A 13,062-nucleotide genomic window follows, 5' to 3' on the forward strand; every position below is an offset into this window, starting at 1 on the left:
TTGAGGGTACCATGCTTTCGAGCATACTTGAGTGCCATGCAATGGGACCCATGTTCCTGAGATGAGTTCTGGACATGAAGAGCAAGTGCAGAGTTAAGTCTTTACCTTAGTGATTTTTTTTTATTTTTGGTGGTACTGGGGTTCCTGGAAGCTCTTCTACCTCCAGGCTACACTCCCAAACATATATATATATATATATATATATATATATATATATATATATATACATACATACATACATACATATATATACATATATACACACACATACATATATATGTGTGTATATATGTACATATATGTACATATATGTATGTATGTTTATATGTTTATATGTGTGTACATATGTGTATATATGTATATATGTATATATATGTATATATATATTTTTTTTTTAATTTGGAAACATCGTCTCTTAAGCCAGCGTGGCTGGCTTCGAACCTGCGCGATCCTCCTGTCTCTGCTTTCCCAAGCGCAGGGATTACAAGTGTGCGCCACCACACCTGGCTACCTTGGTGATTTAAACACTTAATTTTGGGAAGATGAAAAAGTTCTAGAGATGAATGATAGTGATGGATAAATAACACTAAACATGTGCTTAGTGCCACCAAATATGCATTCAAAATGGTTAAAATGGAGCCAGGCGCAGTGGCACACGCCTGTGATCCCAGTACTTGGGAGGCTGAGGCAAGAGAATTGCAGATTTGAGATCAGCCTGGGGCAATTTAGGGAACTCCTATCTCAAAATAAAAAAAAAAAAAAGGTTGGAGGTGTAACTGTAATAGAACACCCCTGGGTTCAATCCCCAGCACTGCAAAAAAAAAAAAAAAAAAAAAGTTCAAACAGAATATTTGGTTATATATACTTTACCATAACAAAAAATCCTTGAATGGTAGTTAGTATAAATCTCCAACCACAAACTCAAGAAATACAGTGTAGATGTATGACTACAATGCACCAATAAAAATTAGAAAAGAAATACAATGTCTTATTTTTATTTAAATGAACATAAGTTCAAGTTCCCTTGGCCTAAGTCCATTAGAACTTCGCCTCTTTTCTCCTCACAACTAGGTACAAGTTCTGATGTTTTTACAATATGGGACAGTCAGGCTGGGATGGATCAAGAAAAAGCCACTTGGGCCTTGATAGCATCCATTCATGATGCGATCCTCTCTACCTAATCCTAAGCAGGTTACCTCGCAGTGTGTCCTTGGATTTGTATTATTCAACTCTCTCTGGCACCTCTGCTCTCCACTGAAAGATCTGCAAATCATTCTGTTACTGCATTCTCTTTGCATTTGCATTTGTTTTTTTAGGTTTGCCAAAGGCCAATTTCCCACAGTGGTTTTAGGAGCACATTCTCTCTCCAAGAATGAGCCCACCAAACAAACGTTTGAGATTTTAAAATGTATCCCATTCTCAAGATCTAAATCAGATTCTGAATCCAATGACATCATGCTGGTAAAGGTATGTAGCATACCCTTCCTTTGATTTCCCCAACATTTTTATACAGCATGGCTTAAGTAAAGCATCCTCACAAAAGCATTTTTTTAACACTCTAACCATGTTTGTGGTGATTATGACATATGCTGTATGGACCCATGTTACTTCATACCCTGCCTTAAAAGAAACAAAAAGTTTATCACAAATGCATCAGGGATATGTTTATACAAGGAAAACCAACTCTGATGCTCAGATACATTGGAGGGGAACAATTCAATGGACCCAAGTACCCGCACTGAAAGTGATTTTCCTAAATGCTTGTCTCATTAGCCATTGAAAAATACAACAGAGCCAGTTAAGTGACTTCAGGGACCTAGAAGTGAGTTACAGCTTAGGCTAGACCATACTTCATCTAGTCCAAATGCAGTCTAGACCACACTCAAGGGTCCTATTCAGCAGGAAACAGCCCAGCCCTCCAAGTCATGACCTCTGGATGTTATTCCACAGAAAACAATCCAATGTAGTGCAAAGGCCAGTTTATTGGAGACTGAGCAGAATTCCTGCTCTGCATAAGGTCCCTCCCAAGCATCAGTGAGCTCCATGGGGAGTAGAGAGCATATTCAGAAAAGCAACAACCCCAAATGCAGCTGTAGGCCACCACCAAAGGAGACTCACAGAGAAGGGATGCCCTTCTAGGACAGAGGGACCACACATACACACAATGCACAGGCAGAATGTTTCTGGGAAAGAAAGATAAAATATTCATTGTTCAATCTGCCAGCTTCACACAGCTGCAAAACTCAACGAGAACGTCCAGCTGCTCCACCTGAGATCCAAAAACTATATCAGAGCTGGAACCAAATGCCAGATTACTGGTTGGGGAGCCACTGACCCAGACTTTGTAAACATCTCTGATACCCTGAAAGAAGTCACTGTCACTGTCATAAGTAGAAAACTCTGCAACAGCCAGAGTTATTACAACCACAATCCTATCATAACCAAAGATATGCTATGTGCGGGAGAGGCGAGAGGCCGGAAGGATGCTTGCCAGGTGAGTCTCTCAATCAGAAGGCATGTCAAAATGCTGCACTGCAGTCAAGACCCCTCTGCTCACTCACACTGAGAAAGATAGACCTGGAGAACAAAAAGCCACAATCCTAAAAACTGACTCTCCTCTCCTGCAGTGTCCTCTATTACTTTACATTTATTAAATATGTCTATCAACCCTGAGGTCACTAGTGGTGATTAGAAGATACTCTACTTTGTTGGTGTGGTGGTGCGCACTTGAAATTCCAGTACTGGGGAGGCTGAGACAAAATTGTAGGTTCAAGACCAGCCTCAGAAACTTAGCAAGACCCTTTCAAAATAAAAAGGGTTAGGGCTCTACCTCAGAGTTAGAATGCTCCTGGGTTCAATCCTATTACCAAAAAAAAAAAAAAAGGAAGAAGAATAAGAATAGACCTTACCCAAGGAAAGTATCACCTTTTAATTAACCAACAGAGAAGTTTTATAGGACTCGAATTCAAAAAGATCAAATATATGGCCTATGTTTCTTAAATAAAATTGACTTACTTAGCTTTGGACTGGCTTAACAACATAATTACATAATTATGAACACTCTACAACATAAACTAGGTGGCTTATATAAAAGAGAAATTTATTTTTCATAGTTCTGTGAGCTGGGAAGTCCAGATGAAGGTGCCAACAGATTGGTGTCTGGCAGGAGGTAACCTCTTTTCACACTAAACTCAAGTGACAGAAGGGGAGGGGTCTTTCTAAAGCCTCTTTTATCAGGGTTCTAATCCCATTCATGGAGACTCTTCCCCCATGCTGTGATCAATTCCCTAAGGCCTGACTTCCTAATACCATCACTTTGGGAAGAGAGAGGGTGGGAGGATTTCAACATGTAAATCTAGGGGCCAGGGATAAGGACCATGAACATTAAGACTGACAAAAAGAGACATAAGTCATCACATTTTCAAAATCTTTTCCATAGAGTTAGTAAGAAAAAACTGGGTGCATGTTTACAGTTAAAAATACATAGCACTAATTTTTTTTTGTGTGTGTGGTACTGGGGTTCCTGGAAGCCCTTCTTCCTCCGGGCTACACTCCCAGACCTATTTTATATTTTTGAAACAGGGTCTCTTACGCCAGCACGGCTGGCTTCGAACCTGCGTGATCCTCCTGTCTCTGCCTCCTAAGCGCGGGGATTACAAGCGTGCGCCACCACGCCCGGCTCCATAGCACTAATTTTTAAAAGAAAAAACTTAAAATATAGTATTTGCTTTCTACTATGTTGAGCTCTACCAGAAGGAGGATTATGATGACTGCGAAGATTCTCTGCTTTCATGGTACCCCAAGACCAGCATCATCCTAGTGATGTCATCATGACTGACCAGTGGACAAAGTCCTGCAGCTGCCATTTGACCAGCAGCTAAGACAGAGCGGGTCTTCACATTTGAAAGTCAACTCTTTGTCCAAAAGGTCACACCATCCTTCTAAAACTTGTTGACTTTTCTTCACATAATTTAGTTATATGTTTTATTGTTAGACCAGGACCTCAAAAATCATTTTGTTGGGCAAGCGTTTACTAAGTGTAGTATGGATACATAGCACCATGTTTACCTAAATGAGGATGCAAAAAGAGAATCAAGAGACACAGTCCTTGACGTCACCACACTTACCATACTACATCACTCTTTGCTTCCGATCTCAGTAGCCCCTGGATTTCAAGTTCATGAACAACAAAATGAAATTCACAATTTAAAAAAATTAATTTTATTTCAACAGGCTATTTCCAACATGATGTCCACCCATTTTTAAACAAATGAAGTTCACTGATTACCAAAGGAGTGTACATGTGTAAAGATATAGATGGAGACAGAACAGAAATATAGAATGGACATAAAAGCAAAGTCATAGAGAGACATGAACATAGAGAGAGAAACAAGTAAAAGAGAGACAAAGGAATAGAAGCATAGTCCTAGAGAGACAGAGCTATAGAGAACCTGTCTTCAGTAAGAGGCTGTGTCAGGCAGTCTTGAGGACCCAAAGAAACCAAAGAATCATATAATAACACATTGAGCAATCAACAGTTGGTGGTAGAAAAATCTCAACAGCTTCTCACCAAATATTTGCCCATTTTCTTCTCTCCAGGGTGACTCGGGTGTCTTCCACACCATCGTCTCTAAAGGTCACGGATGTGGTATTGCCAAAACACCTGGAATCTACACCCTATTAACCAAGAAGTACCAGGCATGGATCAAAAACACTGCCCCTTCTGATGTATAGTAAGATTGTGGATTATTTTCTTTAATATTCCAGTTACTTCTTTTTTTCATAATATGCTCTCAGATTAACTCTATCTTCAGATGTAGTTAGATGTAAGTAAAACAGAGCAGAGTTGGAGTAATTTTCTATACCCCAAAGACTCCTTTTGTTGAAGAACCAAGCTCTTTTTTGCCTGAATCACTGATGTATTTTTGTGATGCTGATTTCATTCTAAATAAAAATGAGAAGGCTGTCTGTTTGTATTTTATGGATATGAAGTAATATCCATCCCCATTCCACCCACTCTCCCAAAAGGGCAATAAGGTGACTAAATAAGACAGTAATGGTGCTGCTTCAAACAAATTTGTGTTGTGATTCCTGCAGAATTAGCCTAAGTTGTTGAGGTGGTTTTTAGTTGTTGTAAGAGGTTTTAATATAATATCTACCTTCTTAACAAGTTTCTTTCTTTTTTTTTTTTTTTTTTGGTGGTGGTACTGGGGTTCCTGGAAGCCCTTCTACCTCCAGGCTACACTCCCAGACCTATTTTATATTTTTTTATTTGGAAACAGGGTCTCTTAAGCCTGCGCGGCTGGCTCCAAACCAGCACGATCCTCCTGTCTCCGCCTCCCAAACGCGGGGATTACAAGCGTGCACCACCATGCCCGGCACAAATTTCTAAGTATACAATACAGTATTGTTATTTACATTCCCAATCACATACCGCAGATCTCTAGAATTTATTCATCTTGTAAAACTGAAAGTTTATACCAGGTGAATAACAACTCCCCATTTTTCTACCCTCAGCCCCAGGAAGCTACTATTCTACTCTAAGATTCCATAAGTTTGACTATCCTAAGTTGTATTTTTTAAAAAATAAGTAGTAAATACAAACAACCAACTCAAGAATCATCAAGATTTGTGCAAATATTTAGATAGTATTATTTATGTCACATGTTGTTCCATAAAGTGATTCATGAAATGTACAAAAGCACCTGCAACAAAATAAAATACTAAAAATTAAAAATTAATTAGTAACAATATTGGCCAAAGTGGAAATGAGAGTAAGAAGTAGAGGAAGGCAGAAATGTTCATAGGACACTCCTGGTTCAGTAAATTTCTTCTTATATATTTGCTAGTAGGATTCACATTTTGCTCTATGATTTAGCTCATGCAAAAAGATCAGTATAATCATCTATATGAATTACTGTCCAGAAAAAAAATAAGACCACTAGTATAGCTGAGACTAGAGAAAACTTTTTTCTATGGTCCCTTCAGAGGGATATTTTGTGACAATATGTGCATTATTGAAATATCACATGGTATCCTATAAATATGTACAACTTTCATGTGTCAATTCGAAATAAATATAAGGTAAAATAAAAAATATTTTAAAGGGAGAGTACTGTGCCACTGGCATGATGGTGCATGCTTATAAGCCCAGCACTTGGAAAATAAAAACAGGAAGATTGCAGGTTTAAGACCAGCCTCAGCAACTTTATGAGACCCAGTTTCAAATTTGGAAAAGAGCTGGGGATATAACCCAAAAGTAGAATGCACCTGGGTTCAATTCCCAATACAAAAGAAAGAAAGGAGAGAGAGAGAGAGAGAGAGAGAGAGAGACAGACAGACAGACAGACAGACAGACAGACAGACTATGCCATGCTTTCCATATCCCTCTCACCAGCATCTGAATCATCTGAGATTATTTCTGATACAAATACTTTGACCTCTTGCCCAGAAATTCAAATTGAATAGGTTTGAGGTGAGCCTGAAAATCTGCATTGTTTAAAAATAATTCAGTTGGTGCTGATAAATAGGTAAATTCAAAAGTCAATGATAATGGGCATCTTAATTACATCTTACAATAAAGAAAACAGTAAGTGTAAGTTTTGAAGGATTTTTTTTTATAAATCTCACAGTGTGAGTTGATGATTAAGACTAAAGTATAGCCCACTGAGCTCTCTGGAGAATGTGTGCTGTCCTTCCTTCTGAAGGACTGTTATCCTTCAGTGACTATAGTAGTGATGATTTATAATTTGTATGGAGAAGTATGGCGGGGGATAAGAAGATTTCTCCTCCTTCAGTGGTCAGAAGCGGAAAGACTGGCCTGTCTTTTTATTTAATCTAGTTTGGGGGATTGAATAGGGCTTCTTTCCAGGTGACATCATCGAGTTCACATACATATAGAAATAGATGCTTTTGTTTGTGTGTTTCTTTGTCATGTTTTTAGAAACCTTTAATCAGCACTATGCTACACTGTACAGAAAAATTCTCTAATGCATATGATGCCCATTTGCAAGCATATCAAAGCCAATCACTAAGACAAACAGGAGAAGGAGAGGCGGGGAGAGAATAGGGTGGGAACTGGGGAAGGGATAATTGAATGATGTGTGCATGTATGCCTTTACCATCTTGTACCCCATTAAGATGTATGACTACAATGCAACAATTGAAAAAAATGATTAAAAAAGAAATGCAAGTACTGGACAAAAACAATAATCTAACTTAGAATTATAAGTAAGTTTTTTAAGAATACTACATCTTACCTGGGAATTATTGTGCATGCTTGTAATCTCAATACTTGGGCGGCTGAGGCAGGAAGATCACAGCTTCGAGGCTAGCCTCAACAACTTGAGAGTTTTCCACAACCTAGTGAGACTCTCCACAACTCAGTGAGACCCTGTTTCAAAATAAAAAATAAAATAGGACTGGAGGGTGTTGGTCAGAGGTAGAATGGCCCTGGGTTCAATCTCCAGTACCATATATACACAAACAAAAAAAAATTCTATCTTGTGTTATTTTGATTCATTAAAAATACTGGTTATAAAAACACTAAGTATAAAATCTCATGCTATATTCTATAAGAAAAGAAAATTGTGGATTCTGTGGACTTACCAATAAAAATAATTCTCTAAATTTTATATCCATGAAATGTATCATCATAAATCTATAACCAAAGGGACTGTTGAGATGTTGAGATTACCTCTGGTCCAATTGATAGGTATCCTGAAAAATTGTCACTAAAACCTGAGAGTTGGTTTTGATGTTTGACTCCATGCTGTTAACATCTAATAGTCCAACCAGACCAGATTTCCAGAAAGGAAATTTCTTTCAACAGCTATGGCAGCCCTGGCAACTCTAAAATGGGAGAATACACAGAATATGTTGACAAGCAGCTGATGACGGAGCCCACAACTGAAATGCATTCTGCATCCTTTCAAGAAAGTAGTATTTTGTTGAACCAGTACCTCCTCAATGCAGCCTAAAAGAATATATAATATTTTAATTCAGACAGTTTTGTCTTTGTGAGTTCAGTTGATTCTATTTGTGGCCTCAAAAGGATGCTGATATACAATATCAAATAGATATATAGAGATTTTTTAAGTGCTCAAATATTTTAGGGAATGATTTGCTGTTATTATTCAGAGTCATTCCACTTTGTGTGGCTATGAAAAAAGTGTATTTGTCCTCTCCATAGATATAAAAGAAGGCTTTATGCTTTATTTTATATCTACTCTGTTTTAATAAAATGACAGTATTCTGAGCAATTAAGTCCAAATATAACACATGAGATAAGCCAGTATTGATTCGGATAAGGTATTCAACCCAGTCTGGAACCTGGTAACAGAATTAGTCTTACCTCTGACTCCAGAGTTTTTACCTATCTCAGTTCACTCTGAAATGATAGGACAAAAAGAGCTTTGAGCCCGATTGCATTAAGAATTATCCGTTTAAAGGCGGGCTGTTCTTGATCAATCAAAGAAACTCTTCCTTTTTTATTAAACTCTTATTTTGTGAAAAAAACATTGTTATGGACTGAATTGTGTTTCCCTACAAATGCATATGTTAAAGTCCTTATCTTCAGTGTGACTGTCTTTGAAGATGAGGCCTATTAGGAGGTAATTAAAGTAAAATAAGATCAGGGTCCTGATTCAATGAAATCAATGTCCTTTCCTTGTCAGAAGAAAAATCAGAGAACTCATTCTCCCTCTTTTCCATGTAAAGACCCAATGAGAATGTAGCCTTTTGAGGGCCAGGAAATGGGCTTGAAAATGAATTGTCCGGCACCTTGACCTTGGCGCTCCAGAATGGTGAGAACTAAACTTCTATTGTTTAAGCACCCCATCTGCAGTATTTCTTTAAAGCAGCCCAAGCTGACTGTGCAAGAGACACACATATGAGGAGGAAGAGGACACCATGCTCACCCTATGGAGGGAAGAGTACCCAGGTATCTAAAAAAGATCACAGAGACACACCTGAGACGCTGTCCATGGGCTGTCTGATTAGTTATTTGAATACCAAGTGCATCCTGGCTGAACAGTGGGTTCCTTGTGCCTCAAATGACTCACCCTGCTTTTAAGCTTTCACACATTGACTTCCTGTTGACAAAACAGGATCCACTGTTGATTTCTTCAGTCCTTCTGCTGACTCACATCAGTCAACTCGAGACTCGCAAATGCCCTTCGTCACCTCTCAGGCAGTCCTAAGAGAGGATCACATTCATTTTCCGGTTTGAACCACGAACATCTATGTAACAGCCTGCTAGTATCAGCATGTAGGGTTTATACTGTGGCTTCATCTGAGAATTTAGAAAAATATAATAAAATTGCCCTCTGAGAGTTAAAATGTGGACTCTCTACAGACTGGTTCAGAGCAGAGATACACAAAATTACTTTGAAGAGACATGGTGGCTACCAAGCCTATGAGCCTTGTTGTAATCTGCTTGAAGTTCACAAATCTCAGGACAGAATGCCCATCTCAGGGGCGGAGGAGCAGATTGCAGGTCAGCACAGGTCAGGACCAGCCAGGAGAGGGAGGGAGGCCACCCCAGCTCTGCGTTCCTGTCCCAAGTAAGCCCATCATTGCGTTAGCCTGATTCCATTAAACATGCAGCCTCCTTATCTGCCTTTTTCTAATTCCATGCTCCCAAACAAACTTCTGTGAGTATTTTACTCCATGTGACAGTTATTTCTCATTGTGAATTAATGAATATTTTGCTTCCCTACATCTTTGCCTTTTTAACTCTAAATTGGGGTAATTCAATTTTCTTTTTGAGAGACAAATTTATTTTTATTTTTATGTGCATAGAAAAAAATCAAGTTTCATCCCAGGGTAACCAAAGTTAAACCCTGAAATTCACCAAGATCATGAATAGCAGCTGTCCCAGGAGGCTTTCCAAGAGATTGACAGTCTGCTTTTCCCCAAGAGAGGACTCCTGGCAGCCCTGCTTTGGCATCTATGCATAAGTATTCTTATTGCTGCTCTGACTACCTAATAATTCAAAGAATCATCACTGTTTTTTAACTGTGGGCTCCCTGGCTCAGTAGCAGAAACTACGGGTTTGCTACTCAATAGTTATTTCTTATTTTTTCCTAACAATAAAAAATTCAGTCTTATTTGAGGCCACAAATGTGTACAGCCAAAAGATGACATTTTCCAGCCTCTCTCTATAAGTAAATGTCTGGGGCTTCTACGAAATTCCTTTAAAGAGAGATGCTTCTGAAGAGTGTCCTTCTCCCCTTCCTCCTTCATACTGCCTAGATTACAGAAGTGATAGTTATACCTCCAGCAATAATGCTGAACTTGAATAACATCCAAGAGCTAGTGACTATGAAACGAAAAGAAACAGCCTGAAGACCAAGGAGCTGCCATGCTAATCCCAAACCTTTACCTGAGGACTTTGTTTACATCAAAGGAAAGTAAAGCATAGTCCACTATCGTTGGAAGCTTTCAGTTATACAGTAGTCCCTCCTTATCTGTGGTTTTGCTTTCATGGTTTCACTTTGCTGTGGTCAGCCTTGGTCTGAAAATATTAAATGGAAAATTCCAGAAATAAATAGCATGCAAGTTTTAAAACGAATGCTGTTCTGGTGAGATGAAATCTCACACTGTTCCACTCTGTGCTGCATGGACATAAATCGTCCCTTGCTGAGTGTGCCCAGGCTGTATATTCTACCTGCCTGTTAGTCACTTTACAGCCACCTCAGACCTGCTATTGATACTGCCTGTCTTGCAGTACTTGTGTTTTAGTCATTCTTATTATACTTAATAGTGGCTCCAAAGCACATTGTTAAAGTAATGCTGGCAATTTATATCTGCCAAATAAAACCATAAAGTGCTTCCTTTAAGTGAAAAGGTAAAGGTTCTCACCTTAAGGAAAGGAAAACGTTGCATACAGAGACTGCTACGATCTACAATAAGAACAAATCTTCTGTCCATGAAGTTGTAAAGAAGGAAAAAGAAATGCATACTAGTTTTTGCTATTGCACCTCAAACTGCAAAAATTACAGTTGTAGGGCATGGTAAGGTCTTGGTTAAGATGGAATGGACTCTAAGTTATAGACTTTGCTACTGACCATATTTTCAGGCACCCACAGGGGTTCTTGAAACATATCCACCACGAATAAGGAGGACGACTGTATACATCTTCCACCTAATCCTAATAGCAAGATCAGAAACCTAAAACTTCTGTCCCCGGGATATGCTCCAATGACAAGCTTTATGCTCTAATGCCCAGCTCATCCTCCCCAATCCTAAATGGCTCCAACTTTTCACCTGGTCTTACTTAAACAAGAAACAACTTAGAAAAAAGGTAACACTTAAATGGTAAATAATCAATGAACCATTTCCTCCTTACTGCTTATATATGGCTAACACGAAGAAAATGTTCAGGCCTAGCTGAGAAGATCTTTTTATATTAATCACATACTGCTATGTGACAAACATTTTTGTTCCTATTATATAAATGATATATGGCAGTCAGTAGTGTGTAACAATATTTTCTCCTTTTGTGAATATTTTGTAAGTGGATATCTTAGAGCTGCTTTTTGTAAAGTTCCATGAAAGTAATGTTTTCTGGCATTTGGGGTTATTATTTGCTTTATTATTTCACAAGCATTTTTTCCACTCAAACTACAAAAGCAACTCCATTGAAAGACAGTAGGATATAGTGATGTCCTGAGCAGTAATAGAGAAAATCAAACAGTCCCACATGTGGTCAAACCAATCAACAGCACAAAAGGTGACCTTGGTAACAACCAATCCAATTAGACTCCAGGATCCCCACTACTTAGCATCCAGAGAGAGATCCATTCATTCATCTGTTCACTCACTCAGCAAGCACTGATATCAAAAACTTCAATTTGCCAGATGCTAGAGGATCCAAGAAGAGACAACCTGCCCTGCAGAAACTCATGATCTAGACATGCCCATAGTTACATGCAAATCCACATGAACATGCAAATAAACAAATGTACTTTGCTTCAAATTTTATTAAAATGGACACAAAAATTATTACGCTGCAGGCACATCCATGGGACAGAAATTTCATTCAAGCGTGAGTCACTTAGAATATTTAGAGAACAGTGTGCTCGATCAAGGATCAAGCCTGTTACAGTAAGCCCTGATTCAACGATATCCAAAAAGACAGAAAGGAAAAGATCTAGACCACCAGGTTTTTATTATCCACTTCTTACCAGATTAAAAAAACAACAAGAGCTACAGCAATTTCTGCAACAAACCCATATTAATAAATGTGAGCATGTTTGCTCCTCTCAAGGCCTCAGCCCTCTCCCCACAGATCCCCATCAGAGAGACATCTGAGGCTAAGTAATATGAGCAGCTGTGTCTCATTTTCCTCAACAAGAGATTATTTAGCTTTGCCCACGAATCAAGAATAATTATTCATCTGATCTTATTGAAACTGAGGACCGAGGGATCAGAAGAAAAATTTATGAACCCAACAACTTGACATTGGAACTCTTAAGATGTTCCATCCCAAATTTGCCTAACAGACAACCACTGCCCTCTTAATTATTCACAGGAAAAATAAAAGCAAAATGGGCTGATGCATTGGTTTCCATGGGCCTTCCTCCTGCCTTGCCAACCGGGGACCAGAGCAGTTAGTTAGTCTCCCCACATCAGGTGTAGGTTGCCAGACTCAGCTATATTTACACAAGGCCTCTATTGTCCTTCTGAGACCTCCCACCTTCAAATATCTGTACTTAAAAAAAATATATTAAGCCGGGCATGGTGGCACATGCTTGTAATCCCAGCATTTGGGAGGCTGAGACAGGAGGATCACGGTCCACAGACAGCCTCAGCAGCTTTGTGAGGCTCTTTGCAACTCAGTGAGACTCTGTGTTAAAATAAAGAATAAAAAATAGGGCTGGGGTATAACTCAAAAGTAGAATGCCCCTTGGTTCCATCTTCAGTACCATAAATAAACAAATAAATTAAATAGGGCTGGGGGTGTAGCTCAGAGGATGAATGTATCTGGGTTCATTCCCCAGTATCAAAAAAATGAAGAAAAAATTTCAAAACCCATTTTATTTTTTTAGCTGACATTAT

General features: G+C 38.7%; 1 protein-coding gene across 1 annotated transcript in view; it reads left to right on the forward strand.

Annotated features, from left to right (window-relative positions):
* Positions 1 to 13,062, forward strand: part of GZMK (granzyme K) — a gene marked incomplete at both ends in the record, with an annotated part of 73,428 nt that overhangs the window by 5,483 nt on the left and 54,883 nt on the right. The window contains 3 exon segments of the mRNA XM_080702732.1: positions 1,317 to 1,467; positions 2,225 to 2,494; positions 4,600 to 4,728. Of these exon segments, the coding sequence (XP_080558858.1) occupies positions 1,317 to 1,467; positions 2,225 to 2,494; positions 4,600 to 4,728 (550 nt within the window).

This window comes from Muscardinus avellanarius (genome assembly GCF_963383645.1).
Source record: "Muscardinus avellanarius genome assembly, chromosome: 1".
Classification (NCBI taxonomy): Eukaryota; Metazoa; Chordata; class Mammalia; order Rodentia; family Gliridae; genus Muscardinus; species Muscardinus avellanarius.